A 26,132-nucleotide genomic window follows, 5' to 3' on the forward strand; every position below is an offset into this window, starting at 1 on the left:
AAAATAGAAGTGACGCGAAAGATATTCTATTTGGGAAAAAATATATATATATCCAAACAATCGCACCTAAACAGCCAAAAGATTTGATCCTTTGGCACAGACACAAAAGGTTTCCTCGATCATATACCAAAAAAAGCGCGATCCCGAGATCCAGCATCAAACAAGTGCGTAAATCCACCTAAAATGGCGCGTTGAAGGCGGCATTACTGGTGATCAAACCATCAACAGCTAGAAAAGTTCAAAAAGTGATCTTCAAACCATCAGAGCAAGCAGGGAATTACACAGTGCGGTAGAGTGAGAGCTTCGGATGATCTGCGGAGAAGCGGAGACCTTCTGATCCAGCAGAAATTTACACCTTACACGGGAATCGATCCATACGAGACCCCCAAAAAAATCATCTTTTAGGGTTTGAAGAGGGGACCTTCCTACACTCCTCAAAATTAAAAAGGTTTCCCCCCAAACGCGGCAGACGGCTCCATTTCCTTCATTGGCAGATGGCGTTGGGCGCCCTTTTCAAATTCATAAGACTCCTCCTCGTATATTTAATACTTTTTTAATCCTTTAAAAGGTATAATTTGAGAGTCTTTGGCACCAAATTTTGACTTTTTATTTACTTTGCCACGATTTCTATATACCAATTTGTGTAAGAATTAAACAAAGGTAATAAAGAACAAAATGATAGAAACGAAATAATCAATTAGTTTCGTTCATGAAAAAATTAATCATAGTATTGATAAATAATAAAATAATAAAATATCTAAGATGATATGAATATATTCAAAAGAGAAGTATAAATAGAGACATAATTAAATATTATGACACCAATTGGTATTAATAAAAGAAAACGTAATTATAACTATAGATAGAGATTTGAATACCTTCGATTCAAGTAAAAATACTTACAAATCTTTGGAGCATGAATTCTCTTACAATCATTCACCATGTTATATTTTTTTTCAACTCGTAATTTTATTATTGGTTCTAGTAGAATAACCTCCAATTATGTTCTAGTCGAACGAAATTACAATTTATAATATTAATACCATCATAAAGCTTGATCTTTGAAATAAAAATTTTCTTTACAACAGATAAATTTAATATCCCAAAGGATTTTTTTTATTTATTTATGAAATTTTCCTTACAGAATAACTTCTCGATATAATTTCATAAAATAAATATAATTGGAGCATCTATTATATTTTTAAATGTGCTGACCAATTCAACTAATAAAAACTTTGATTTGACAGATAGTGATGGATGATCATTTTTTTTCTTGCTATCGGTGAACAAAGAGGACAACAAAATTCCTTCTGGTTCTCAGGTCAAAGATCCAGAAAGCCATGGAAGTAGGAAACACAAACTAAAAACATACAAGATGAGGAAAAGGTAGAGATCTACATCTCTAACGTTTGGAGAGTCAGGTTAATTTAGTGTGAGAGGGGCTTCGAGATGGAGCCCAACAATAGAGGAGGAGACCAGACACAAGAACTGCTGCTCCAGCAATGAAGCCTGTGGGTAGCGACGACGCTGCTCCAATGTATGGCAATGGCAGTGTGAAGGCATAGATGGCGAGAGGAACTGAAAAAAGTGAATGCCAACCGTAAGTTTCAAAGCTGCACTTCACCATCGTGTCAAAGCATACAAGAAATAAACAAAGCTCTGTTGAGCAACTTTTGTATTAATTTTGCTAACATCATTGTTCAAATTATTTTCATGTGCAGTACACAATGAGAACATTATAGAAATTCATATCCAGGATATTTCTGTGCCTAAAAAAGAAATGAATGGTAATAACAGGAAAACAGCAATAGACATTGTTCAAGTTCTGAAGTAAACGGCAACAACAAGAACATAGATTTTTTAATACCATTTTTCTATTAAGTGTGTACCAATTTAGACTCACTGGTTGTACCAAAATAGAAATTAAAAATAGCAACCTGCTTTGTTCTAGGTTCATAACTGTAATCATTGAATTAGAATAATCCTCTGGCGTTAGGAAATAAGAAAGCTTCTTAAAACAAGGTCGACCAAAATGGATAATATACTTACTTAGCACCAAGGTCCCGATTTCATGATGGACCATCAGTATGGTTGTGCTAGTGTGAGCGTGGAGCAGCTTGCAAACACAAGGCTCTCATACATCCCTAAGCTTTATGAAAAATGCCTTATAATTGGTTCGAAATGAACTCGAGTTAAACACTTACAGTGAAGGCACTTTGCAAAGAATTAGTTGACCTTCGCCAAGAATTTCTATAATTATTCGTATAACCATCCAAATCAATATTGTAGCTGAAGACTATTTCAAACAGACCATCTACAGACAAAACTATTATGTGAAAACTCAGCCAGTTTAAATACAACTAGTCATACAATCATCAACTAGATGATTAAGAAGATCCTATAGACTCTTAATTATTACTCGCTTTTGTCCATCTATTTGTGGATAATATGGATGAATTTGAGACTTCAACATCAATGCTGTGATTTCATAAAAGAACTGGATAAACATTACATCCCTGGAAGTGACAATGTTGATGAGCAACCCATCAGATCAAACTGTATCCTTACAAAGCTTAACCACACTGGAAGCATTGGCAATATCACTAAAGGGTTAAAATGAGCCATTTTTGAAAACTTATCAACCACAGCTAAGACAGACTTGTGCTACGTGCCTGAAGAAATCCCTATACAAGATCCATGCTGAAGTCATGCCATTTAATGGGCCATTGGTCACTGTATAACCCTGTTTCCTTTCCTACCCTTGGGCAAGAGCTGCTCCCCCAGCATGCAATTTAAAGTCATAAAAAGGGAAGAGGTCGGCAAACACAATCAACTTCCTCACAAAAAAAATATGTATTTTTTATCTCATGCATTACATGGTGGTGAGGCCTTTTTTAACCAAAGAATTATAATATTGTCATGATCCTGGATAGTTTGAATGCTAGCTCCCTCTAGATGCACCAAGCTGCAGTAGGCGCCCATGTTGATCTTTGGCACCCAACTTATAAGGTTAGTACATTGACCTTCCCATATCCCACATTAGCATAAGCCTCAAGAACTAGGTTCATCCTTTTTCAAAATTTTACGTTGTCATCAGAAGAATATGTTGCCATGTCATGATATGTTTCATACCGTGTCATGTGCCTTTGCAAGATTTTGTGATGAAAGTGTTTTTGAGTTGCCTGGTCACATAGGAACCCCTTCATACCATAGTTATGTTGTAAGATCATCCACTCCTATCACTATTTCTAACTTTAATGGCCATGGTTAGGTTGTATGATTTTCCACATTCCAACAAAATTCCTACATTTTTTTAGTGCAATCATGGTGCCCCATGTCAATCTTTTCAACTTGCAAGCTTGGGATAAATAAGCTACTTACCCTAGTTTTTGTTGGATGTCTAGTTCTTCCATGTAGGTTAGTGAACGAATGTCACATGACTTGACTTGCATAAGCTAAGTTCATAATAATGTGACATCATGCTAGACAACAAAAAGGATAGATAAGGAGAGAAACTAGTATTTATCTCAACTAGAGATGTCATGAAAAAGAAACATATGGGGTTTGAGATTAATTATTAAATCCCATGTGTACTCTCTTCAAATATTTTTTCCTTTAACTTTGTAGTACCAAATTCTTGACTACAATAGCAGCTAGAGACATCAGTGTCATAAATTCTTCAAAGCTGCATCCAAGTTTAACATTTTCTTATATGAATATCATAATTTAACAATATCATTTTGAAACATGATAAATGTTTATGTTCATAAAAATTGTATCCTGGTTTTTCTTGACTAATTTTTAATATGAATGATGCAACATAGGAGGATATTTTGCTTGCTAGTGATCGATAGTTGGATCTTATCCATAGCATGAGGAATTGATAGTGGTAGGTGGTTCTGCAAAGTCCATATGATCTAAATTGTGTTTTACATAGAGAATTATGTAAGTAGCATACATGGTGGCATACTTGATATTTTAATTTTATTTCTTGATGTTCTCAGTTAGATGTTTTTTGTTCAAATCAAGGTTCGCAATTTCGTACCATACTGAAGTATTAAGCTCAGCTCAGTACGGAACAGTACGAGTATACCAAGCGAGTATGCTCTGGCGTACTGCTTGGTATATATAATAATAATAATACTAATACTAATAATAATAATAAGTTTAAAAAATAAAAAAGGGTGATCTCGTCGAGGCAACGTCGCCTCGTTTCTTCTCCTTGCGCGGATGAGGAGAAGTCGCCAATGGCACCGAGGTCTCATCGCCTCAGATGAGGAGGCAACATCTCATTTTCGGTGTCCGACGAGAGAGGGTGGTGACGAATCAGGATCGTCGAGGGAGAGCAGTGCCAGATCTCTAGGTTCTCCCTCTTCTTCCTTCTCCCTCGGCTAATACTGCCCTGTAGCGGGCGGCAACGGTCGAAATCGACCGTCACCAATCGATTTCGCATGGTAACAAGGCAGAAATAGCCCCAATCGATGGTTCCGCCTAGTAGCGGGCGGTCTACATAATGGTCTGCTGACGAACCGGTACGTACCACCCGGTACGAGCAGTATCATTGGAAATTAAAAACCTTGGTACAAATTATTGAAGTTAGAATGGAACTATTAAAACTAAAACTCTTGTAAAACTAAGTTCTACAGAGCATGTAAAAGAGCTTACTAATCATACCTTGAAGATAAAAGCTTTTACCACTTGATATAGAAAAGATACGTTTAACTCATCTTGTTTTTATGAATCAATGTCTGAAAGTACACTTGACTTAAATGCTTTCTTAATTTCTTGCTAATCAAACAAGCAGTGTCTTGAAAACTTGACTGCTTAGCATTCATAAAATGTGCCATTATGTAGATGGTAAATCTATGTTGAGACAGTATTCAATTTGCAGATGCTAAATTTATGCACTAGACTTGGAACTTTGCTGGTCTCTGGATACAACTCCTTTGTGGGACATGTACAATGAAGTTAAATTTCATCAAGTCACAACCTAATAGTGTAAAATGTTGTTAAAGAAACAGCTATTCATGTGAGATTTTCTATAGGACAACCATTAAAAGCAAAAAGGGATACAAGAACACCATTAGATATGAAACTAAGGAAATCTTTTAATAGACTAACTGCAAACATATAATATTGATAAGAAAGATAGAAATGAACCTGCAAAAGTGGATGCAAGACAAGAGACTACTGCCGAAGAAATCTTCAGAAGATGTAGCAATGATATGTTAAAGGCCATGTTAACAATCACAAACAATACTGGTAAAATTGGTGCACCCTCACATCCTGTCATAAGCTAAGAGTTATTGTCAAAATAATTAACTAACTGAACACAGTTCACTAGTGAGATAGATGGACAGTACATACATAAATTCTTCCTTGCTTGTACTGTAGAAAGAAAAATATCATGGGATAATGGTACATACAAAATTAACATAAGACATGAATACATATACATATTTATGTGTGTGTGTGTATATATATATAAATATAATCCAAGGCAACATGTAATCAATCAAAATGAAAAATGCTGGAACCCTATATGAAAAGTTATAATATGCATTCTCCACTCTTGGAGGCATGTCTTGAAGTAATAAATAGCTAATAGCATTTTTAGACCCATTTTTAATATCCCAGAATACTTGGAATTGCAACTACCATTCTGACAGGACTCTTGATAGTTAACAATGCACCCTATACTATCTATCTTGGTTTGAAAGTTAACCTTCTCAATCTTTCAGCCTGGAACTCATGTTTTTTTTCTATAGAATATTAATGCTTTGCTAGTTCTTCTTCCAAGAGTGTCCTTTTTGGAAAACAAATGCACATTGATTTTTTGCATTTGATTATCTACCTATTTGAAACCGGCAATATACATTTGCCTTATTATTTATACCCACAATCAAGGTTTAAAAATTAGGGTGCTTGATTTTTTATTATGATATTTTTCCTATTACAAGGGTTTTAGAAAAGAAAATTTAGGAATAAATACATATCCAATAAGGCTACGAACAAAGATTGAAGGAATTTAAGGCAAATTAATAAATTTAGAAGGCTGACTTTGATGCAAATAGGAAACTAAAGCTTGTAGGAGTCTAGCTGAAGAAAATTATCATTGGTTATTCACTTCAACCATAGAGATGCAAGAAAAATAATGATATTTCATGAATTCATAAAAAATTAACAAAGATATGCAGAATACAAAGGGAAACCAGCAACTATTATGAAAGTACAGAAGATTATTGAAGCAAAGGGAAGGAACAGGAGGAGAAGAGGAAGAAGCAATGCAGTACAAACATAATCATAGTTCGAATTAATGCAAGCACCAAAGCACCTCCAACTACCACCTAAACACAGCCACTAGGAATTGGAGGAAAAATAAAAGAGATGGTAAAAGAAGAATGCTGGAATGAAAAAAAGAAACAAGAAAAATGAAAACAGGATGAAAGAAGAAAGATGAAGGAGATTCCAGGACTTGGCTACCACTACACTCTAACAATTGAAACAACCAGGGCAGAATGGCACCTTCAAGGGGGTAATAGAATGTCAAATGACATGGAATGGTAATATGGAAATTCTTGAAAGTGTGTCTAGAACAGTGAAATGTGATTGGATCCAGGAGAATAAGGAATCCGGTGCCAACCTATATTAGGCAGTAAGCTTATTGTACCAATTTTTTATTTGTCAATTGTCAATTATTTTTCCTTTTTGTTTTCTATTTCTTTCTCTCTCTCACTGTGCTCTCTCTCCTTTTAATTCTCTCAAGCATTCTCTCTCTCCTCTTGCTGCCCTTCTTCTCCATGTTATCACATGCATTCTCTCGCTACACCCTGCTGCATTGGTGCCACCTCCCCCCTAGTCTGAGTCGCCACCTCCTCCAATACGCCTCTTCCTCCTCATCTTCTTCTTCGTCACCTCCTCCTCCACCCATCTTCTCTCCCTTTATCTTGCTGGTAGCGATCTGTACTGGTGTAATACCAATCTGGCTGCCAACCCCATCTAGGCACAGGACCAAGATCCGAAACCTTGGCATGAAGCTTTAACCAGGACATGGTCACATTGACGCAATCATTACTCTTCAGCCCCAACCTCATGTCCTTTGAAAAAATAATACAAACAACACTCTTGATAGAACGAGATCTAAGAAGTCTACATGCATCTTTATTGGCAAAGACAAGAACCAAACAATAAAAAGTTCACAAGTTGATTCCAGTTATGTATCTCAAACATTTGAGCTGACTATAGCCAGTTATGACACAAGACATTGCATAAGACAGAGTTTAATAAATTTATGCTTTACTGTTTACGTGACTAGGAGTTTATAAGCATTCTGGGAAAAATGAAACTGCTTCATGACATAATAGCAGAAAAATGCAATTGATATACCTTTTGACAGTGAACCAATATTTAAGAAGCAGGCTGTTCCATCCCTAATGTATGAGGGCAACTGACTGAAATGAATGCCCCATAGCTTTGACAAAAACGGCATTAAAAGGCATATAAACAGTGCCTGCATCATATGGTCATAAGATGTGTGTATAACCTTTGGGAAAAAAAATTAATCAAAAGTTGAATCTTACTTGAAAAGCAGATCCAAATGAGTTCACTACAAAAAGATCAACCGAACCTCCCTGACATATGAAGAATCAACATTTCCATTAAGAAGTTACCATTAAAATACACTAAAAGAATAATTAGAATATCTTTTGGATCAGAATTAATGTCATCTTAGTGCAAATAAAATATAATGTTCCCAGTAAATGTACCTTTAGTTTCTTAGCAGCATCCAAGAATATCATCTCCTGCATGTACAAAAATACCAAATTATTATACACTTCTTTCATTGATTAGTTTGTGATATTCTACCAGAAAATGTGATACCTTCAAAATGGTGTCAGCAGCTTGAAATAAAAATGATGTTATCATGAGAAGCGACCAAAATATTCCAGAATTTTTCAATGACATGCCAGCAACTGACCCACTGCAAAAAACAATCAGATTTTGTTGGCTTATACTGTTAAATACAAGACTTATCTATTGAAAAGAAAAAATCTACCAAAATGGAAGGACTAAAGATGAATCATGATTTTTTAGTACCACAATTATTTTAGAATTATCATCACATATAAATACAGAGGCCTGTAACAAAATGTATTTCATTAAATAATATTGATCATCACTTATGGGCAATATAATTGTACCTAGCTTCATTCAAGTCAATTATAATAAAAATCCTCAGCAAGCTGCTTGAAAACATGAAATGGTTTTGATGAATAATCTTGATACCATTATAATATAGTAGTAATTTTTATACCATATACTGAGATTTTAATAATCATCCTCAAATGCACCATTAGAGTGAGAACAATATAACTAGCCCAGGAGGTCCCTAGAACACTAGTGTAATTCTATCATTTTGCATGCAACTACTTTGAGCTTTTTGATAACGGTCATGCGGCAGCGAAACCTCGTATCAATATGTTATTTCATAGATCTTTCATCTAAATTCATAAGCATCTTTAATTTTTAGTCCTAAAGATAGGTATTCTACTTTCTTTCATAAGATTTTTGAATGAGCTATTTGATTTGGAAATCTTGACGAAAGATGTCATTCATAGTAAGACTTGGAAGATACGGTCTATTTAATTCGAAACTTGCAAACACAGTTCTTTCACAAATCACAAGAGAGAAATATATGAAACTTGCATAGAAGACTACTATCCCAAAATCACCAATCAACCTCAAACCCAACCATTAGACCTCCATTTTAAGGCCATAAAGGGACATACAATGTATACGTTAATCTCCATGTGTTTTTGTATGTAAAAATGATTGTTGTGCTCCTCTCAAGTAGCATAAGACAATCAAATACTATTCAATCATACAAATCATATATGAAATCATACTAATAATTAATTATAATATATTTTATGCCATCTTGTACCCATTTCTTTTGTCATAATATTTATATCTTGTCATGTTTACGTCCCATGCCCTTGTCCATGCATTGTAAATCTTCATTTAATTTCAAATAAAACATCAAAACAATTGTCTTTAATATTTATATGATAAAGATACCTTGTCACAGTGATTACTACTCCAACCATCACAAGCAAGCACCCTAGTATTTGGTTGAAACGATATCGCCTCTTAAGAAATATAACTGAAAAAAGAAGCTGCCAAACAAGAAATGTCTGCAAAACGAGATTTGCAACATGTTATTTGATTTGGACTATTTTATCAATGCATCATGAAAATAAATATATCAGTTAATTCTATTACCTGAGATAGTACTGGAATCGATGCCCCAGAAAGAACAGCTACTCTAACAAAAATCAAACCAACAACATATATTAGTGTAGCCTCTATGAGTCAATGCCTTGTATGCAGATTCCATTTAGTAATAATATCTAAAATATAAGGACTGAGAAGCCTATTATGTAAGAAACAAAGAGGCAGTCTAAATAGTAACATCAATATAAGGGTATTAGTATATTAGTATATTGTACACAAAAAATAATAGAATGATAGAGCAGGTACAATGTTGAAGTTACTGGCTGTATCACATGCTTTAACATAAAATGCTTAAATTTCTGGCATAACATTTGTAAAAATCATGTGTATAATTCAGGCATTCAACCACTTGTTTGACTTATCTAAATTAAAGGTACATAAGAATATAAGATCACAGAGACATGTGTTCATGATAGTAAATTTCTCCTTCGTTTACTTTTATATATAGTTTCATACAGTTTGTGAAATTAGTAAGATGAATTTATTCTGATGTTTGTACAAGTGCAATGTTTAACTAAAGAGATTATACTTTTTAGTATAGTCAGGTTAATATACTCCCTTGAACAAAAATTTTCTACTAGAGAAAAGTACAGGAAGCAAAGAACCAACCTGTATCTGATTAAAAGATGAGATGACATTATGGATAAGTTGGCATGCTAATAGCCATCAGATAGTGAATTTTCTAGAGTGTGCACCACATGGGCCTAGTTCAGTCATCTTTTGTTGTTGGGTGCCCATTAGACTAAAAAATGTTAATGCAAATTAGAATCACAGGAAGGATCCTGAGAATCAGGACTTATGAAGAGTATGAATCAGAGCATTCAGTTTTGCAAAGATACTCCAGTCCCTCATTTCATTGGAATATTTCATAAGTAATCTATATAAGTGAATTCCCATCCTGTAACATGCTCACCATACTAACTACTACAAAGACATTATAAGTCAATTGACAACTGCAGATACTGAGAAAGTATTTCAAGAAATCAGCGAGAAAATAATTGATATCTAGCACCAAGTACTTGTCTAATTCTAATGATGCACACAGTAACAGGTTTAACAGATATATCGCTTGACAAGATAAGCTGCAATAGGTAGTAATTCTCATATGCTAGCATACCTCCTGCTGCCATTCCTGATGCTGCTGCCAAAGCCTCTAGAAGTCCCACAGCCAAAAATGGGGTCTTCGGTAGAGACAGCATCTCATCGGTGACAATGCCAGTATGATAACGAATGCAAAGGATAGAAAAGTACACCACCAAGTATCTGATCAAAAGGATGATTCATCGGTTGATCAATAACAACATATAGCTCATTATGTAAACTAGAGTAGCTGAAAAAAAATAAAGAATTTTAGGTCAAATGACATCTAACCAGGGACATGTAGATTCCTAGACATGATTTCAGAATACCATAATTTGACTGTTTCGACAATGGTGTACTGGTTTGATATCAAATTGATAGACCAGTGTGCCAAAAGTATTACTGGGTGCTACTACATGAAAGAAATTTTTTGTACTCTTTATTGGGGTACAAAAGCAAATTGAACATTGGTCCGAGAATATTTTAGTACCAGTACCAGTCTAGAATTCCAAAGCCTGTTCCACTATACATATTAATACTACTAAGGGATATAACAAACCAAGTTAATTTAACAATAGTGATATATACCACTAATATACAAGATGATGTTAACAAAGAAGAGTATTTCCACTAATACACTAATATGTGCCTTACTCACTGAGGCCCCATCTCTTACATGGGAAGGAGCCCTGGGGCTAGGATCTCCAATGGTGTCTACAGCCTGCATCGAGCAACAGAGTACGTATCTGAACCAGAACCACCCGACCCATTTGCCCTCCTCATCGGCCCCAGGACCGTATGCGGCTACCGAGCGTAAAAAACAAAAGGGGATCGTTGCACGAATCTCAACGTCACGCCCACATGCTGAAAGCAACTGAGACAGCTACCCCCGACTCGGCCGGCCATCATTGGCACGTGCGAACAATAATCGCGCATCGACTGCCACCGCTCACTTCCCAACCCAAAATAACTGACAGCGAGCGAACCCGACGGCGAAAACGCCGAGTGAAAGCAAGATCAAGGGAGGAGATTGCGAAAGGTTCGCCTACCCGAACGTGGTGAATTGGGCGAGGAAGAACGGGTACTCCTTGAGCGGTACGAGCGCAAGCTTTTGGAGCACTCGATTGCCGGTCCCCAAGACCACCGTGACAGCCGCTGCCGCCAACACCTCCGCCGCCCTACTCCGCCGCCCCTCCACCTCCACTTCGCCGATCATCTCCCCCATGGCGCTGAGGCACATAACCGCCGGAGATCCCTTCCCCCGGCGCGTCCCTCGGCCGCCAAGGGAACGGTCGACGGCCGGTTCTGGGGTCCACGACACGCTCGTCGATCGGAGAGCGCGGGTGATCCCATCGCTCGATGCAGAGCGGACGGACACAGGTCGGAGATGTGGCCGCCGGAAAGAGAGATCGGATGGTGGGGAGATCGAGGTGTTGAGGATCCGACGATAGCATGTAGACATCGCCGATCTGGGAATTGGGTCGAGAGGGAGGGAGGCGGAGGGGGAGGGCGAGGGAGAACTGTCCACCCCGGTCTCCTCGAACGCACTTTTATCTCGGTCCGATGGCGACGGTAAAAAGTCTGAAGACGACGCCCCCTTCTGTCGCGGTGCGGTGTTGCGCGGATCGGAAGTTTCTTGTCGGAGCAGCGAACAGGCGCTGAAGGAGCGTGACAGCGACACGGCATAAAAGCACGTGGGTGACGGCACTTCAAGAGACACGTGTGGATTGTCGGTTCGTCGGCGAGGAGGAAGAGAATTCGCCACCGTCACGTCGGGCTTAATGCGACGTGGAATTGCCGCGTTGGAATGCTCAAAGGAAAGGCCGGTCAGATTCGGGACGCCTCCCATCGCTGAAAGGTCGAGCGCGGGTGCGGCTCCGTGGACAAGAAGCGGTGGGCACGGCAGGGCTGCCTTCGGACTTGGGTGGTGGGGATTGCAAGCAAATGTCGTTTGTGATTTGTCTTGGCAAGAAAAAGAACCTCAAATCTTTTGTGTTTCTCCGATTAAATCTTTTTTATTTTCCCAGAATGATCAAAAAAGAAAACTCAAGGTTTCATTAGTTTGGAATCTAACCACACTTAATTATCAATTTTTATTGTAGATTATAGGTTTTATACGATAATTCATGTGGGGATTTGAGTGGATGAGTATTGTGAAGGTTTGACACATTTAAAAATAAAGAAGGACAAAAATTCTTATAAAAAATCTTAATATAATAAATTCGTATCGATGATGATTATTTAATATAATATTATTGAGAAAGTGAGAGAGTTGAAGAATCTAAGACTGAGTCAAAAATGCACACGGAAAGATACATGTATTTGGGTTCATCTAGTCAATGAATCGAAACACTATAAGCAATAAAAATATTATAATTGAATTTTAATTGGTTTAAAACCCCACCAATCGTAATTATTGACTTTACTATATTAAAGTGTGAGTTGTTTTAAATGAAGATTAGGAATATATTAGCATATTTCGAAATAAACGATAACAAAATATTTATTTTTCTCATTTAATCTTAAATTTAGATCTATATATTTAAAATAAATCTTAATCATCTGTCCTTATTGTGTTTCAAGCTAAAGGTTTTGTTTGTTTTATAGTGTAATATCTGTCTTGAGACTATAACCGTTGTTTCCTAATTTAGAAAGTGATTAAGTGGTGCCTCGGATACCTTTTTTGTTTTAGGCAACTGTATTAGGTAATGTTTTGGTCATTATGATCACATTAAACACTTTGGAATATATCTTGTTTTAGGTTAACACTCATGCATAAAAGGGCTGTTTTGAGTGTATCAGGTGGTTTAATAAAACTGGTGAAGTAGTAAATTAGTAAGTGGGTTTTCTTTCAGAACACTTAGAGAAAAAAATTATCAATAAATATATATATATATATATAATTTCAAAAGGGAGGATAAAACTTTCAGAATACTTTCAGAACACTTAATTGACATCGGGAGGATAAAACTTACGTGAGCTATATATCCTATTTCAAAATGAATGATTACAGATTATCCCCTATAAAAATATTTTATAAAATATTTAACCTTTTTATTCAGTATAAAAGTTATTTTCAATATAACAGTCGATACCATATATTTTTTACTATTTAGATCCATCACCTTAAGACTAACTTGAGCGTCATAAAGATCGAATCGAGAAACTCATATACAGTCATGATTTTTTACATATTATCTCGGGACATACCAGCGCTTTCATCTTGAATCTCGAAAAAATTTTAGACACATCAATGACATCTCTTTCTCCTTGCAATTGTGGATCCGAACTATATTGAGTTGAGTAGGATGTTACTAGTTTTGCCTCCCAACACTTGAGAATTAAATTGATATTTATATAATTAGGATTATTAAAGGCCATATCATCATCCAAATCAACATGAGAGCTCTTTTTCTATTAATGCATGCACTAGTTTATATCTCTGCCATGATTATAATAATAAAGAATTACATCGTCGATGTTGGTCGGAGCCAAAATCGTTGTAGGCCAAGTTTATCCGATTACTATCATGCTACATTGAATAATAATAATCTGGTAGTAGTTTTAAGTAACTGTAATTTAAAAAAGCAATAATTATTGTATTTTAAAAATATCATTTTAACTTCAAGTTTTAACTATATTTTTTAAAAACCATAATTATAATTATCTTATATGCGACGATTTTATAAGAAGGGAAAGACAAACATACGAGTATAAAATATATTTACCATAACCATCATTTATTCTTTCTATTACACTCTTCTTCCATCTCTTTCTTTGATTCCATACCTCTTCCATCCCCTATACATGTTCTAATTTGTTGAGTTCTTCAAGCATCCTCAAATGATTTGAAGAAACACTACAGTAAAATAATTTTTTTTCTTGTGGTTCTTACCTATATATTACTAAGAACCATTGCGTGAGGAAGAATGGCAATAGGTGCCACCGTGAAAAGATGATTTTACAATTTTAAGTAAATATTTATTTATTACTGTGTAACTCAACCATAATAATAAATTGTTGGACTAATTAAATATTATTCGCTTAGTTAGTTACCTTAGACTCATCTCTAGTGAAATGTATAGATTTATTTATCCTAATGTCGTCGGTTTTACTAATGAAAATATGAAACTAAAAAAATTTAAAAAAAAAATTTAATGTTTCAGTTGGTGGTGGCGAACGATGCTGTTGGGAGCCGCGAGTGATTGTTGTGGATAAAGAGAGATAGGTGAGGCTACCTTGCATCTGCATCGATATCGATGCAATTATCAAGTGGCATCGATTTGTATCATTGTTAGCGTCAACATAGTTATCGAGCGATACTGCTCGATATCTACATCAGTGGTCCTTTCGCAATTCGACAATTGTATCGACCCAAACACAAATGTAGAGCGATCCTCATCTCTCATTGACATTCTTCTCATCCACAATAGTTACTTGTGGCCCTCTAATGGGGTTGTCATCTATAACTATAGAGATGCTAATATAATTTTTTAAAGTATAGAGATCAATATAGTAAAAGTAATTAACTAAGGGATAATATATAATTAGCTCTAAATTATTTAACCCAACAATCAATAATGCTAACCACAGTAATAAATCATACTTATCCTGCATAAACAATCACAGTAATAAATATAAAATAATTATAATAATATTTTCTAAATAAAATATAATTATATTTTATGGCATGGATGACAACCACAATAATAAATTATATAACATATAAGATGATTTATCTATGATTATACTTTACAACCGCTGGGATACATCACAATAATTTAACAAAAGACTATCAGATTCATTTATCAACAATAGCATTTATATAAAAAAAATTAATATTTAAGCATAGCCAACTTCAAATACAAAATTCAAAAAACACTTCACATAAGTTTGTCATAACATAATGTGATCAACATTTTAATACATTTTACAAAAAAAATTCTCCATATGGGAAAGTCTATTACACTGAAAAGTGAACTATTGAAAGGGTCAGCAAGCAAATGCCATTCATGATCTCGGCAAATATGCCTCCAAAGACTTTAGGTAAAAGTACTTTTTCAGGTTAAAAATATTTAGTAAATTGCTTCGAACTAATTCTCAGAGAAAGTGGAATTCAAATTACCAAAACACTTTTCTCTGATTTCTATTTCTTAATAAAAATATTATTATCTGGGAAAATATTCATCAGAAAACAATGTGTTCCTCTTCATAATAACAATAAAGATTCTTGTCCATCAATAAAAGAACATACACTAGAAACCAATGTGGGACAGCTGGCGCCCAGTTATTTGTCATCGACATCCTCATTAACTAAGGAATAATGAATCATTAAACCTGTATTAGCGATAATTACAAAGTGCGAATTAGAATTATAGGTTTTGTAGCGTATATATATATATAATTTTATTCTCCCATTTTTTGCCTTCCTTAGCTAAATTGTTTTGGCCTCTGCTTTCCTGTTGCTGTATTGCTCATCCGTCACGGCCGTCTAAAGCCCCATCCGGTTCCTCGTCTTCCATCTCGATGATGGGTTACCTCTCGTGCCGTGCTGACTCCTCCGTCGCCACCTGCCGCTCTATCTCCTCCTCCGACGTAAGCTCCCACAAGCCCCTCCGAAAGAAGAAGCACAGCACCAACAACCTCACAAATTTGTCGGCACCGAAAGAAGAAGCCGGCGACTTCGCCCACCACCCCGGTATCCGCCACTTCACCTACCGAGAGCTCGAGTCGGCCACGGGCAACTTCTCTGACGACGTCCTCCTCGGCCGCGGCAGCCATGGCGCCGTCTACAAGGCGGTCCTCCGCGGCGGGCGCCAGGTCGCGGTCAAGCGCCCCTCCCGCCGTCCCCACCATCTCTGCTCCCCCTTGCCGGCTGCTTCCGTCGCCGCGGCCACTGCTCGCGACGAGGTCGAGAACGAGATCGAGATCCTAGCCGGCATCCGCAGCCCCCGCCTCGTCAACCTCATCGGCTTCACCCCCTCCGCCTCCGATCGGAAAGAGCGGCTTCTGGTGGTGGAGTTCATGCCCAACGGCACGCTCTACGACCTCCTCCACTCCAATCCACGCCCGCCTGGATGGGCTCGCCGCATCCGGCTTGCCCTCCAGACTGCCAAAGCCCTTCTCACCCTCCACTCCGTGCAGCCGCCCGTCATCCACCGCGACGTCAAGTCGGCAAATATACTGCTCGATCAGAGCTTCAACGCTCGGCTGGGGGACTTCGGTCTCGCCCTCCGGGACGATGAGGATACCAAATTCCCCTCCGCCCGCTCCACGCCTCCCGCAGGCACGCTCGGCTACCTCGACCCCTCTTACGTCACGCCTGAGAACCTGAGCACCAAGACGGACGTATTTAGCTTCGGGATCTTACTTCTGGAGATCATGAGCGGCCGGAAGGCAATCGATGTTGCCCACTCCCCGCCGTCAGTCGTGGAGTGGGCCGTCCCCTTGTTGAGAAAGGGGAAGGTCTCAACGCTTTTTGATCCAAGGATCGGGCCGCCCAAGGACCCAGTGGCGAGGAGGCAGCTTGCGACACTGGCTGCCAGCTGCGTGCGGTCATACAAGGAAATGCGGCCATCCATGGAGGAGGTCGTGGAGCAACTCAATGTGTTGAGCAAGACAGTGCTGTCGAGAGCTTGGAATGGGCTCTCGGTCGGAAACCCATGCTCGGTGGTTGACGTGGAGAGGCCCTTGACGAAGCTGAATTCTACTAGTATCAATCGGGGCCGGAGTCCAGCTTCGGATTCAAGGTTTCATGGAGAGGATGAGCCACTTGACAAGGATCGAGACATAGCTGTTAATGTGAAGAAGCCCCCTTTGATTATAAAGGAATCTCGTTCTTCGAGGAACGCAAGGAGGGTGTTCTTGGAGGACACAAGGGGAAGTACAAATCTATTGGATCTCATGGCTCAGCCTGATCGAGAGCTAATTAAAACGTTGGCAGCTGGTGTGACTAGTAACAATAGTCCTACTATCAGCAGGGCAAGGACTCTGCGAGTCATTCATGATTTCCATGGCAGTGATGCAATTTTGCAATTGAGGAGGAATGGATCTTTGACAAAGGAGCCATTGAAATCATTTTCGAGATTTAATGAGATTGATACTATTAATGAGAAGGCTCATGATTGAAGCAGAGATCTCCTATGACCACCACTTGGGTTTGTTATGGTTTATTTATGCCATTGTCGAATGAACAGTTTTCTTTTTCTAGGGTGAAACAAATTATTATTTCTGTTGTAACTTGTCTATTGTTGCATAGAGTAGGAATTATTCTTTTGTATGTGCATTGTACTTGGTGGCTTTCCCTTCTGCAGATCTTGCTAATTTAGTTTATTATGCATGATATAATTTCATAATGGAAACTTCTTTTGTAGTTGTTTATAATTTGGCTAGTTATGTTACCTATAACTATCATTCTTGTTGACTGTAGCTAATTCACGCATTTCTTGAGTAGAAGTGGAAATATTTCTTTTGGTTTCTTCTTTAAGTACATGGAATTAACCCATTTTAATTTGACTTGAATTTAGCATCATGCTTTTCTCTCTGTGCTCATGATCTATATACATGCCAGACTTACCTTCCAGGCTTCTATGACCATGTGATTCCAATGGCTCATAGTTACATCGAAACCTTTAGAATTCTCAAGGTTGTTCTTTTTAATTTCTTGATTTGGTACTTAGAGTGATCTTTGTTTGTTTATGAACCTTTTTTATCATTTAGTAAACAAATTGATAGTTTCTATTGATGGCATGATATGATTTGATCCGCTTTGAGAGAGAGAAATTAAGCTAATTGAACTAGATATCTGGTGTATAAAGAAATATAACAATCATCCAATATGCCTCTTTGGTTTACGGTGTTCATATTTATAGGTTACTGGTGCCTTGATACCTACTTAACAAAGGTTACATTAATTTCCTGAAATATTTTATCATATCAATAGCCGTAACTTGTTAAAATAGGTCTTCTAACTAGACATTTTGCTGTTAAGGACTGGAATCAATCACCTAATTCCTCCATTCACTGCTGCTGCTGAAGCATAGGTTTTTTGGCCCTTTCAAGACCTGTTCTGTTCTTTATTTTCTTCTTGTGACCATGGCAAGTGAGCCACAGGGCTAGGTGAATCATATATATATATATTTATGAAAGTGGTTGCCAATCACCACAAATCTGGTTGCTCTTTTCTTTGGTGGGTTGGAGGCTTGCCAATCTCTAACTTGAGCCAATCTACTTAATATAAAACCAAGTCCAGTTACTGCCTTTGGCCTTTGTATGACTTTGATGCCTAACAGGACTTCTTCCTTTGCGTGTGTCATGAAGGTTTCAGACCAGTTTTGAGCACTCATACTACAACTAGGGTTCATTCCGTATGAAATCCTCTGCACCATAGGATCAGACCATGTTTGCCTGATGAATCCTAATTATTTTTCGGTTCAATCTTAAACAAGATGTCTGGGTAATGGGTTAGTGTTTCTTGAGTCCAGTTTAAATTAGGTCTCTGCAAGCACTGAGTTGGGTGCCACATGCCCATCCAAGGACACCATAGTGGCAAGCACTTGTTGCAAGTGTCATAGGGGCTAATTACGAATTCTCCCTTGTAATTAGTTGTCTTTAGCATTCTAGTCCTTATATTTTCAAAAGTTATATTGGGATCCCTATACTTATGAAAGTGAAACATTTAACCCCGTTTCTCTTCACGTCGTCGACTTTGCTGACAAAAATACTGTAAGGTTTACCACTGAGCACTTGTGGTATTTTCGTCAGCTGAGTCGACGGTGTAAGGAGAAACGGGGTTAAATGTTTCATTTTCGTAAATAGATATTCCAATATAACTTTTGAGAGTTTAGAGATCAAGATGCTAAAGGTAGTTAATTACAAGGGATAATCTGTAATTAGTCCGTGTCCCAGCTGCCATGCTGAGTCACAAGGTGGGCCATCTATTTATTTTACCCAGGCCGGCCAGCACATGGCTGAAACTAGCCCATGTTTATCTAATCTCCAGCATGAATTGGAGACTCAGGTTTGAGTACACCATTTTGTTGTCACACAAGTGATGCTGAAGGTTGCCTCATAAAATGACATCTGTAATTCTTGGATGGAGTATGTTTCTAGTGTTAATCTGGATTTTGCATTTTCTTTGTGCATCTTGCCATTGCATTATCTAGTTTTCTTGCTGCAGGTTCTTTGTAGGCATGAATTTGAACATGCTACGACAAAAATACATGGAAAAGTTTATATATTACTGTATGAATCCAGCAGTTAGTCCTTGTTATTCATTTTGGGTTGCCCTTACCGAGTATGCTTATGAATTTATCTTCTCTTTTAATCTCTGTTTTGTTTGTTTAATTTTACGGTCATTATCTTGCCTTGAAGTAATTGTGCTACACATGAATTCCTGGTTGGCAATTTGTTACTGCCATTCATTTGCAGCATGGTCTATCTTGATTATCACAATTAACAAAATATAATGAAGGATGTCCATTGCATTGTAAGTTGTATCAGGTGGTATTTCTATTGCATCAGTATGGCTGTCAAGTTAATTCACTCATTCCAGCCATGAATTTTCAATGATCTGGATTATGAACAGTAAATGAGGCTATTGCTAAATGTGTCTCCATCATGAGCTGATATGGTAAGTGATTCAATTGTTAGGTTCCTGTAATTATTGTTAATGATTTGATTCTTCCTGAGAAAAAATGAATGTATATATATGCCATTCTAACGCATCAATAGATGACAGTTTATGGATGATTTACATGTTTCTTTTTAGTGAGGCAAGTGAATGAGATGTAAATAGGGATTATAAGATCAGACGACCACATTGGCATATCACTGTTTTCGGATTTAGTTTTGAGCATCAATTTGGTTTTTATGAGAATGAATATTATGTTGTTATTTCAACAGTCTAAGCAATGTAGTTTGAACAAATAGGGATTATAAGATCAGACGACCACAATGGCACATCACTGTTTTCGGATTTAGTTTCGAGCATCAAGTTGGTTTTTATGAGAACGAATATTATGTTGTTATTTCAACAGTTTTAGCAATGTAGTTTGAACCAAACTAAATTCCGTATCACTGATCATTAATTTATTTTTCTTCTTTGTTGGAATCTAAAGCTTTAAGATGAGGAGGCGTCGAGTCTAACGTGTGTAGCCTGATTTAGCTTAATATGTATAAGGCTGACTCTTGTTTTTAAGCTTGAGTGGTGTCGTATTTACAAGTTTAAGTGAGGTTTAGCCTACATTTTTCTTTAATTGGATCTGTTGCTAATTTTGATTGCTTTCAAATAAACTTGATCCTAGTTTCAGAATCGGCGACTCTGATTCGACCAAATTTGGAAGCAAAATCAAATCGGTTTTAGTCGGTTTTGGTTTCGGATAAGGATTTTAGTTTCGAATAAAACCGTCCATAGCCGGTGGTACATATCGTCAATATCGATCCATCAGCATATTGATATGCAAACCACTCGTTATTGGACAGTATCATTAATTAGTATTGTTTTTGCCTCGTTATCATCTTAATTCAATCGTCATCACTCGTTACCAGGTGGTATTAACCGAAAGAGAAGAAAGAAGAAGAGAACCTGGATCTATATATAACGGTATATCGAAATAGAAGAAAGAAGAAGAGAACCTGGATCTATATATAACGGTATATCGAAATGTACCACTTAGTACTATATCAAAAGAATCTCGAAACTCCGATACGATACGAAGTTTCAATCGATTTCAAAATTATCATTTCCAATTAATTAAAAAATTAAATCATTTCATTAAAATTCAAACCCAAGTAATTAGACTTGGGTTTGTGTTTTAATTTTTTTTCTCTGTACAATCGGTTCGGAATTCAGTCATCAGAACCTGATTCCAGTTCAGTTTGAAACCATCAAATCAAATATATATATTTGATGTTTTAAACGTTTTTAGAAATATCCTGATCATGTTGACCACAGAGGTTTTCCCCCCGAGATGGGGTTGACCACAGAAACACAATTCAGTCAAGAAAGCACCATCAGGAATATGATAGGAATTTTACAAAGCACTGGCAAAAAAAAGTGAGCTGTTATTGTAGAAGGTGCCAAATACGTTTCATGATCTAAATTGTTATCGGAGTTCATGTGAAGCGAGCAGTTTCATCATATATATATATCTCTCTCTCTTGTAGTCCACAAGATTCTTCACCGTGGATTCAGAAATTGAGTTACTGAAAGGAGCAGTAAGTTGTCCGTAAATTAATATTACAACACAGAAGAAAAAAAGGAAAAAAGAGAAGAAAAAGGGAAGAACAACATACAGAAGCAGCACTGTTCTCTTTAGCCATCCTCCAACCACCCCCAGATGGTTTATCCATAGATCATACCAGCTCTAGCAAAAGGGGGTCACCTGAAGCCATGAGTCTTACTAGTTTTACGAAATCATTCTCAGTCTGCACCTTCAGTGGATAAACAGCAGGAACCTGAGCAGTATAATAGCTCGTGATCGAATCATTAGCCATCAGGTTTGTTCTGTAAACAACCGTGGCAAGAGCACTTGAGTCGAGATTCTCCAGTGCATCCATTGCCAGAAAAAACATTGGGACAGCAATTTTGTGATGAATTTGTAGATCTCCAACGATTCCCACAAGATCGACGAAATCTGTAACGAGTCTTTGAGGAACATAGAATATCTCGCTACTGCAGATGACGAGCCTTCCATCGGTGGTACTTTCTTTGTAACTTGTCTGAAAATGAACTGGGAAGTTGTCGACAATTTTCTTGACTAAATTTCCTTGATTTAGATGCCATTCTGAGACATTTCCTTCGGTAGAAACCAATACCCATGACTCAGGGACCTGAAGGTAGCATACACAAGTCCAGTTGATATGTCATCCCTTGAGAACATAACAAACAAAGGGAAACAAATTGAAAGAGATCATTACCCTGTTTGTTATCCAAAGCTTTGTCTTGTCAGCTTGAAGCAGGTTCCAATAGTTAAGAACCATGTCATCTTGAAGGAAGAGAAATCCTTCTGCATCTTGGAATTTTTTAAACACCTTGGGCAAGTACCTATTTGATAATCACACAGTACGGATCAAGACACCAAAGAAAGGAGAAAGGGAAAAACTTTACAAGAGAAGAAGAAAACCATCAATATAAACCAAGCACCACAATAGATAAGTTTACAGGACCAGACTTTTGGCTTACATAATAGATTATTATTTCAAGATATCACAACAAGTAATCTTGTTTAAGGTTAAGAATACCAAAGAAAAAGTTTGCCAGAAGTCTAAGATAATGGGGCATTTCAGTGCAAAAATACATGTATGATGCTATGGCGTTGCTGATGTATTTATGTACTACCAAGGCCCCAGGTTATTCTGATGGCATAGGAATTTCCAAAAACCAATTACCTAAGATAATTCTGTAATGTAAAAATGAATAGAAAGATGACCGAGTGTATTCCACAGTTGCACATGGGAAATTATAAGATGCCATGATATCATGCTATGATTGTCACACAGTGATAAAGGATTCTTATAAACCAACCAAAAGAACAGAAGCTCTAATCATATATTCCAAGAAAATAGTTAAGAAGAACACTATGAAGTTGCAAGACAAACTATTCTTGGCTAGAATTATCATATGAAGCTGGTTTAAACCATTGGTTAATGATCTGCCATTTTTATGAAGACTTACCTATGCTATAAAGAGTATTACAATTGCATGTCATCTCCAAGCAAGGACCAAAATCCCAGACCAGCACCAATACTAATTCATGGCCAGACCAGCATGGTACAAAAATCGTAAATTTTAGTTGTTTTTCTTGACCAACAGAACAAGTTCTTAATCAAAATCCTAAATTTTAGTTGCTTTTCTTTTGGCTCAATAACCTAATCAAAATATGTTTTTAAGACTAATTGTATACCATATGTCACAATACATGCCTAAGAAATCTCTAAATGTATTGGAGTGACTACATGCTACATATACTACCAATATACAGTTGGAATACTTGTAAAGGTAGACTTACAAGTTAAATTATACATTATACCTTATTAGCAACAATTTTCACCAGAAGGATTGTCATGTTAGAGTTGGAGGTGGATCCATGTCAAGTTCTTAAGAAGTCTTGATTAGTAACATGATAAAGATGCTACTAATTCGAATGACGCATTAGCTGACAAAATCATAAACAAGTGACAAGCATAAAAGGATGGAGGAATTTGCAGCCATGATCTATAATTTTAAAAGCAAAAAAGAAAAGACATCGAGCTCAAATTGTTGCTCATTCAAATTGAGAAAGTGCTAGTAAGATGAAGGTAACAAGCTATGTTGCTGTTTAACATTTTATGTTTAATACAAAAAAAAAGATAAAATTAGTATGGTAGAAGTAGAACTCACTTGTACGCTTCAGCTAACTGACCATATTCCACAGCAAGATCTGGGTTGCTCTGCTCTGATAGAATTATCACTGTTTTGAATATCCTACCATAGAGCAATCTCCACTCTAGAGCAGTGCGATCCACAGGCGCACTGCAATACACGATAAGAACAATGTTTCCCAAGTGCTTTCTCCACCTTATAAGGTTCCCAATCTCGTAGTTTACTGTCCCGACCTCATCAACCCCAAGGTGCACAGATGGTAGCTTCCTGGGAATGAACTCCCTTGTATCTCCATGCCCAATATTTGCTCGAGGTCGGTCCAACTCCAAGGACATCAGCCTTGGCTGCTGATATCCAATGGCGAGCAAGTCCTGTAGCCATGCAGCCGTGAACTGTACATCCTGCTCTGTCCAAAATCCTTCCTCTGCCATCACATAGCTCAAATGCAAAATCCTCTCGAACAGTGTTTGTTTGCTCGATCTCCAGGATACCAAAAACTTGATGAGACGGCCAACATTCACATGGAGGTCTTTCTCTTCCGCGAAAGGATACGACTGTGCCTTGTCCACCCGGTGGATGGTCGGCGGATAGACGGCCACGAATCCGCCGATCTCCCACAGCATCCTCTGCGCCCAATAGCCCCTGAGCACATCCGAAGCCATCGAGCTCACAGAGACGGGGAGCATGAGGCCCCAGAATGCCTGTACGTGGAAGATGGTGTTGAACGAGTTGACAGGCACCATGAGGCCCTGGGGCAGCGCAAGCTTGGGGGCGTCCTCGTCGAAACGGATGTCGAACGACTCAAAGTCCGAGGACTTGCGGGTGAAGTAGAAAACGGAATCCACGTCGGGGAGACCATCGGAGAGGCCCTGCTGGATGAACTGCCGGCCACTGTACACCTCGGTGTAGAACTCCTCGTGCCCGACGTCGCCGACATTTTCCAGCGGCAGCCCCCTTGGCCACACGGACCTCTGCCCGAAGTGGACGTAAGGGTTCACCACCGTCCGATTGGGTTCTGCATGGCTGTACTGTAGGAGGATAGGGTGCTTGGGGGCGGCAGCAGCAGCCTCGCCCACAAGGTCCAGATCGAAGTGTTTGCCGAGGTCGCCGCCCAGGACCTCGGCGCGGTCATCCGCATCGAAGATCACTTTGGCGCCGTGTTGGATGGCGAAGAGGTAGCCGACAGACTTGCGGACGTGAGAGTTGTAAGGGAGATAGTCAACGGTGCGGAAGCCAAGTCTGGCCTGCTGATCCAGGGATAGGAAGATGGCACCTTTGAGGGACCAGTCGGGCGGAGTGACGGAGTTGCCCACGGCGAGGAGCTGCCAGCCCTTGATCCTGGCGAGGGCGCGGAGGGAGCCGGTCGGATAGGCGGACACGGAGACGATGATCCACCGGTCGGAGCGGAAGGAGGCATAGGGCGAGGCGGAGGGATCGAGGGGCTTGATCGGGGGAACGGAGTTCCACGATATCTGGGGATAGATGATCCGGGAAGCGGCGGACGAAGCGGAACGGGTGGTCTTCTCGAAGCAGAGGAGGGCGGCGGTGTCGCCGGCGCTTCTGAGGAAGAAAATGGCGGCGACGGTGGCGACGAGGAAGCAGACGGCAAGGATCTTGTAGAGGTTGTCGGACGCCCAGGTGGAGAAGTCGAGGCTTTTGGCAGGCACGAGGCGGCGGCGATGGTGGTCACGGTCGGAAGCGGGAAGCGGCGAGGAAAGGGGCTTGGGAGGCTTAGGGCCGGACCGGTCTTGGACCAGCATTTGACTCGGTCCGATTGGGTACGAATCGGACGGAACTGCCTAGTTAGCGGAGATGGGAATGAGGCCGAAGATCTCGCAGATCTACCGACAGATCAAAGAAGGCATGGCGATAGCCTCCGCCTCCGCGTCCTCCTCCTCCTCCTCCTCCTCCTCCGATCTCCCTTTGGCTTCAGGCTAAAGTAGGGTGGCGGAGGCAACGCAGTTGTTGCTGCGGACAGACGGAAGATTGCAGTTCAAGCGTCGCTTTCTCTGGCCTACGACGTGAGCTCGCAAATTGCTTTCTGGTATCCTATCCGGTCGAAGTCGTCTTTGCAGTCGCTGGGATCTTCATTGCAGCCTTCATTGGCTGGTCCAAACTCGGGAATCAATGTTAAATTGCAAATGAATTTTAATTCATATGACATCCTTCCGTTGAAAAATTACAAATGATTTTTTTTCTTAAATAAATAAATATACTTTTGATATTACTTTCACTTTTATGTTAAACTGATTAATCGAATCATTCCATCTTCTCTTTTTCTTTTCTTTTTTCTTATCCTCTCTTTAATTACACCTCGAAAAGAAAGAAAGTCTGAGATTAAATTGAAGTTTTATCAATTAAATTAGCTAATAAATATTTTTGCTATATAAAATAT

General features: G+C 38.5%; 3 protein-coding genes across 4 annotated transcripts; 1 reads left to right on the top strand and 2 right to left on the bottom strand.

Annotated features, from left to right (window-relative positions):
- Positions 1 to 1,251: 1,251 nt before the first annotated feature.
- On the bottom strand, positions 1,252 to 12,238 carry LOC135598413 (protein CLT1, chloroplastic-like). Its single transcript, XM_065092164.1, has 10 exons — positions 11,424 to 12,238; positions 10,412 to 10,557; positions 9,283 to 9,320; positions 9,079 to 9,194; positions 7,882 to 7,981; positions 7,767 to 7,802; positions 7,581 to 7,631; positions 7,387 to 7,510; positions 5,161 to 5,286; positions 1,252 to 1,578 (listed from the first exon to the last, which is right to left on the bottom strand). Exons 1-10 carry the CDS (start codon positions 12,221 to 12,223, stop codon positions 1,418 to 1,420), a joined length of 1,698 nt encoding a protein of 565 aa, XP_064948236.1. The 5' UTR covers positions 12,224 to 12,238; the 3' UTR covers positions 1,252 to 1,417.
- A 3,574-nt stretch (positions 12,239 to 15,812) lies between these two features.
- On the top strand, positions 15,813 to 17,653 carry LOC135598414 (serine/threonine-protein kinase-like protein At3g51990). Its single transcript, XM_065092165.1, has one exon. The coding sequence runs from the start codon at positions 15,901 to 15,903 to the stop codon at positions 17,500 to 17,502; it is 1,602 nt and encodes a 533-aa protein (XP_064948237.1). The 5' UTR covers positions 15,813 to 15,900; the 3' UTR covers positions 17,503 to 17,653.
- Positions 17,654 to 21,462: 3,809 nt separating this feature from the next.
- On the bottom strand, positions 21,463 to 25,838 carry LOC103986912 (probable glycosyltransferase STELLO2). Of its 2 annotated transcripts, XR_671828.3 has the most exons (4): positions 23,756 to 25,838; positions 22,294 to 22,420; positions 21,670 to 22,206; positions 21,463 to 21,579 (listed from the first exon to the last, which is right to left on the bottom strand). XR_671828.3 is itself a non-coding variant. In XM_009405061.3 (3 exons), exons 1-3 carry the CDS (start codon positions 25,495 to 25,497, stop codon positions 21,730 to 21,732), a joined length of 2,346 nt encoding a protein of 781 aa, XP_009403336.2. In that variant the 5' UTR covers positions 25,498 to 25,838; the 3' UTR covers positions 21,463 to 21,729. The 2 variants fall into 2 exon arrangements, 1 of the variants encoding a protein (XP_009403336.2); XM_009405061.3 differs by having other exon boundaries at positions 21,463 to 22,206.
- Positions 25,839 to 26,132: the final 294 nt, after the last annotated feature.

Source organism: Musa acuminata, chromosome BXJ2-1, assembly GCF_036884655.1.
Source record: "Musa acuminata AAA Group cultivar baxijiao chromosome BXJ2-1, Cavendish_Baxijiao_AAA, whole genome shotgun sequence".
Taxonomy (NCBI): domain Eukaryota; kingdom Viridiplantae; phylum Streptophyta; class Magnoliopsida; order Zingiberales; family Musaceae; genus Musa; species Musa acuminata.

Excerpts from the sequence above, each read along its gene's own strand:
- LOC103986912 (XM_009405061.3), bottom strand. The coding sequence starts at position 25,497 with ATGCTGGTCCAAGACCGGTCCGGCCCTAAGCCTCCCAAGCCCCTTTCC. Across the intron at positions 22,421-23,755 it reads CAGTTAGCTGAAGCGTACAA|GTACTTGCCCAAGGTGTTTA; the intron begins GTGAGTTCTACT and ends ATTATCAAATAG. Across the intron at positions 22,207-22,293 it reads AGCTTTGGATAACAAACAGG|GTCCCTGAGTCATGGGTATT; the intron begins GTAATGATCTCT and ends TGCTACCTTCAG.
- LOC135598414 (XM_065092165.1), top strand. The coding sequence starts at position 15,901 with ATGATGGGTTACCTCTCGTGCCGTGCTGACTCCTCCGTCGCCACCTGC.
- LOC135598413 (XM_065092164.1), bottom strand. The coding sequence starts at position 12,223 with ATGGGAGGCGTCCCGAATCTGACCGGCCTTTCCTTTGAGCATTCCAAC. Across the intron at positions 7,982-9,078 it reads GTAGTAATCACTGTGACAAG|TGGGTCAGTTGCTGGCATGT; the intron begins GTATCTTTATCA and ends TGTTTTTTGCAG. Across the intron at positions 1,579-5,160 it reads TCTTGCATCCACTTTTGCAG|TTCCTCTCGCCATCTATGCC; the intron begins GTTCATTTCTAT and ends CACTTTTTTCAG.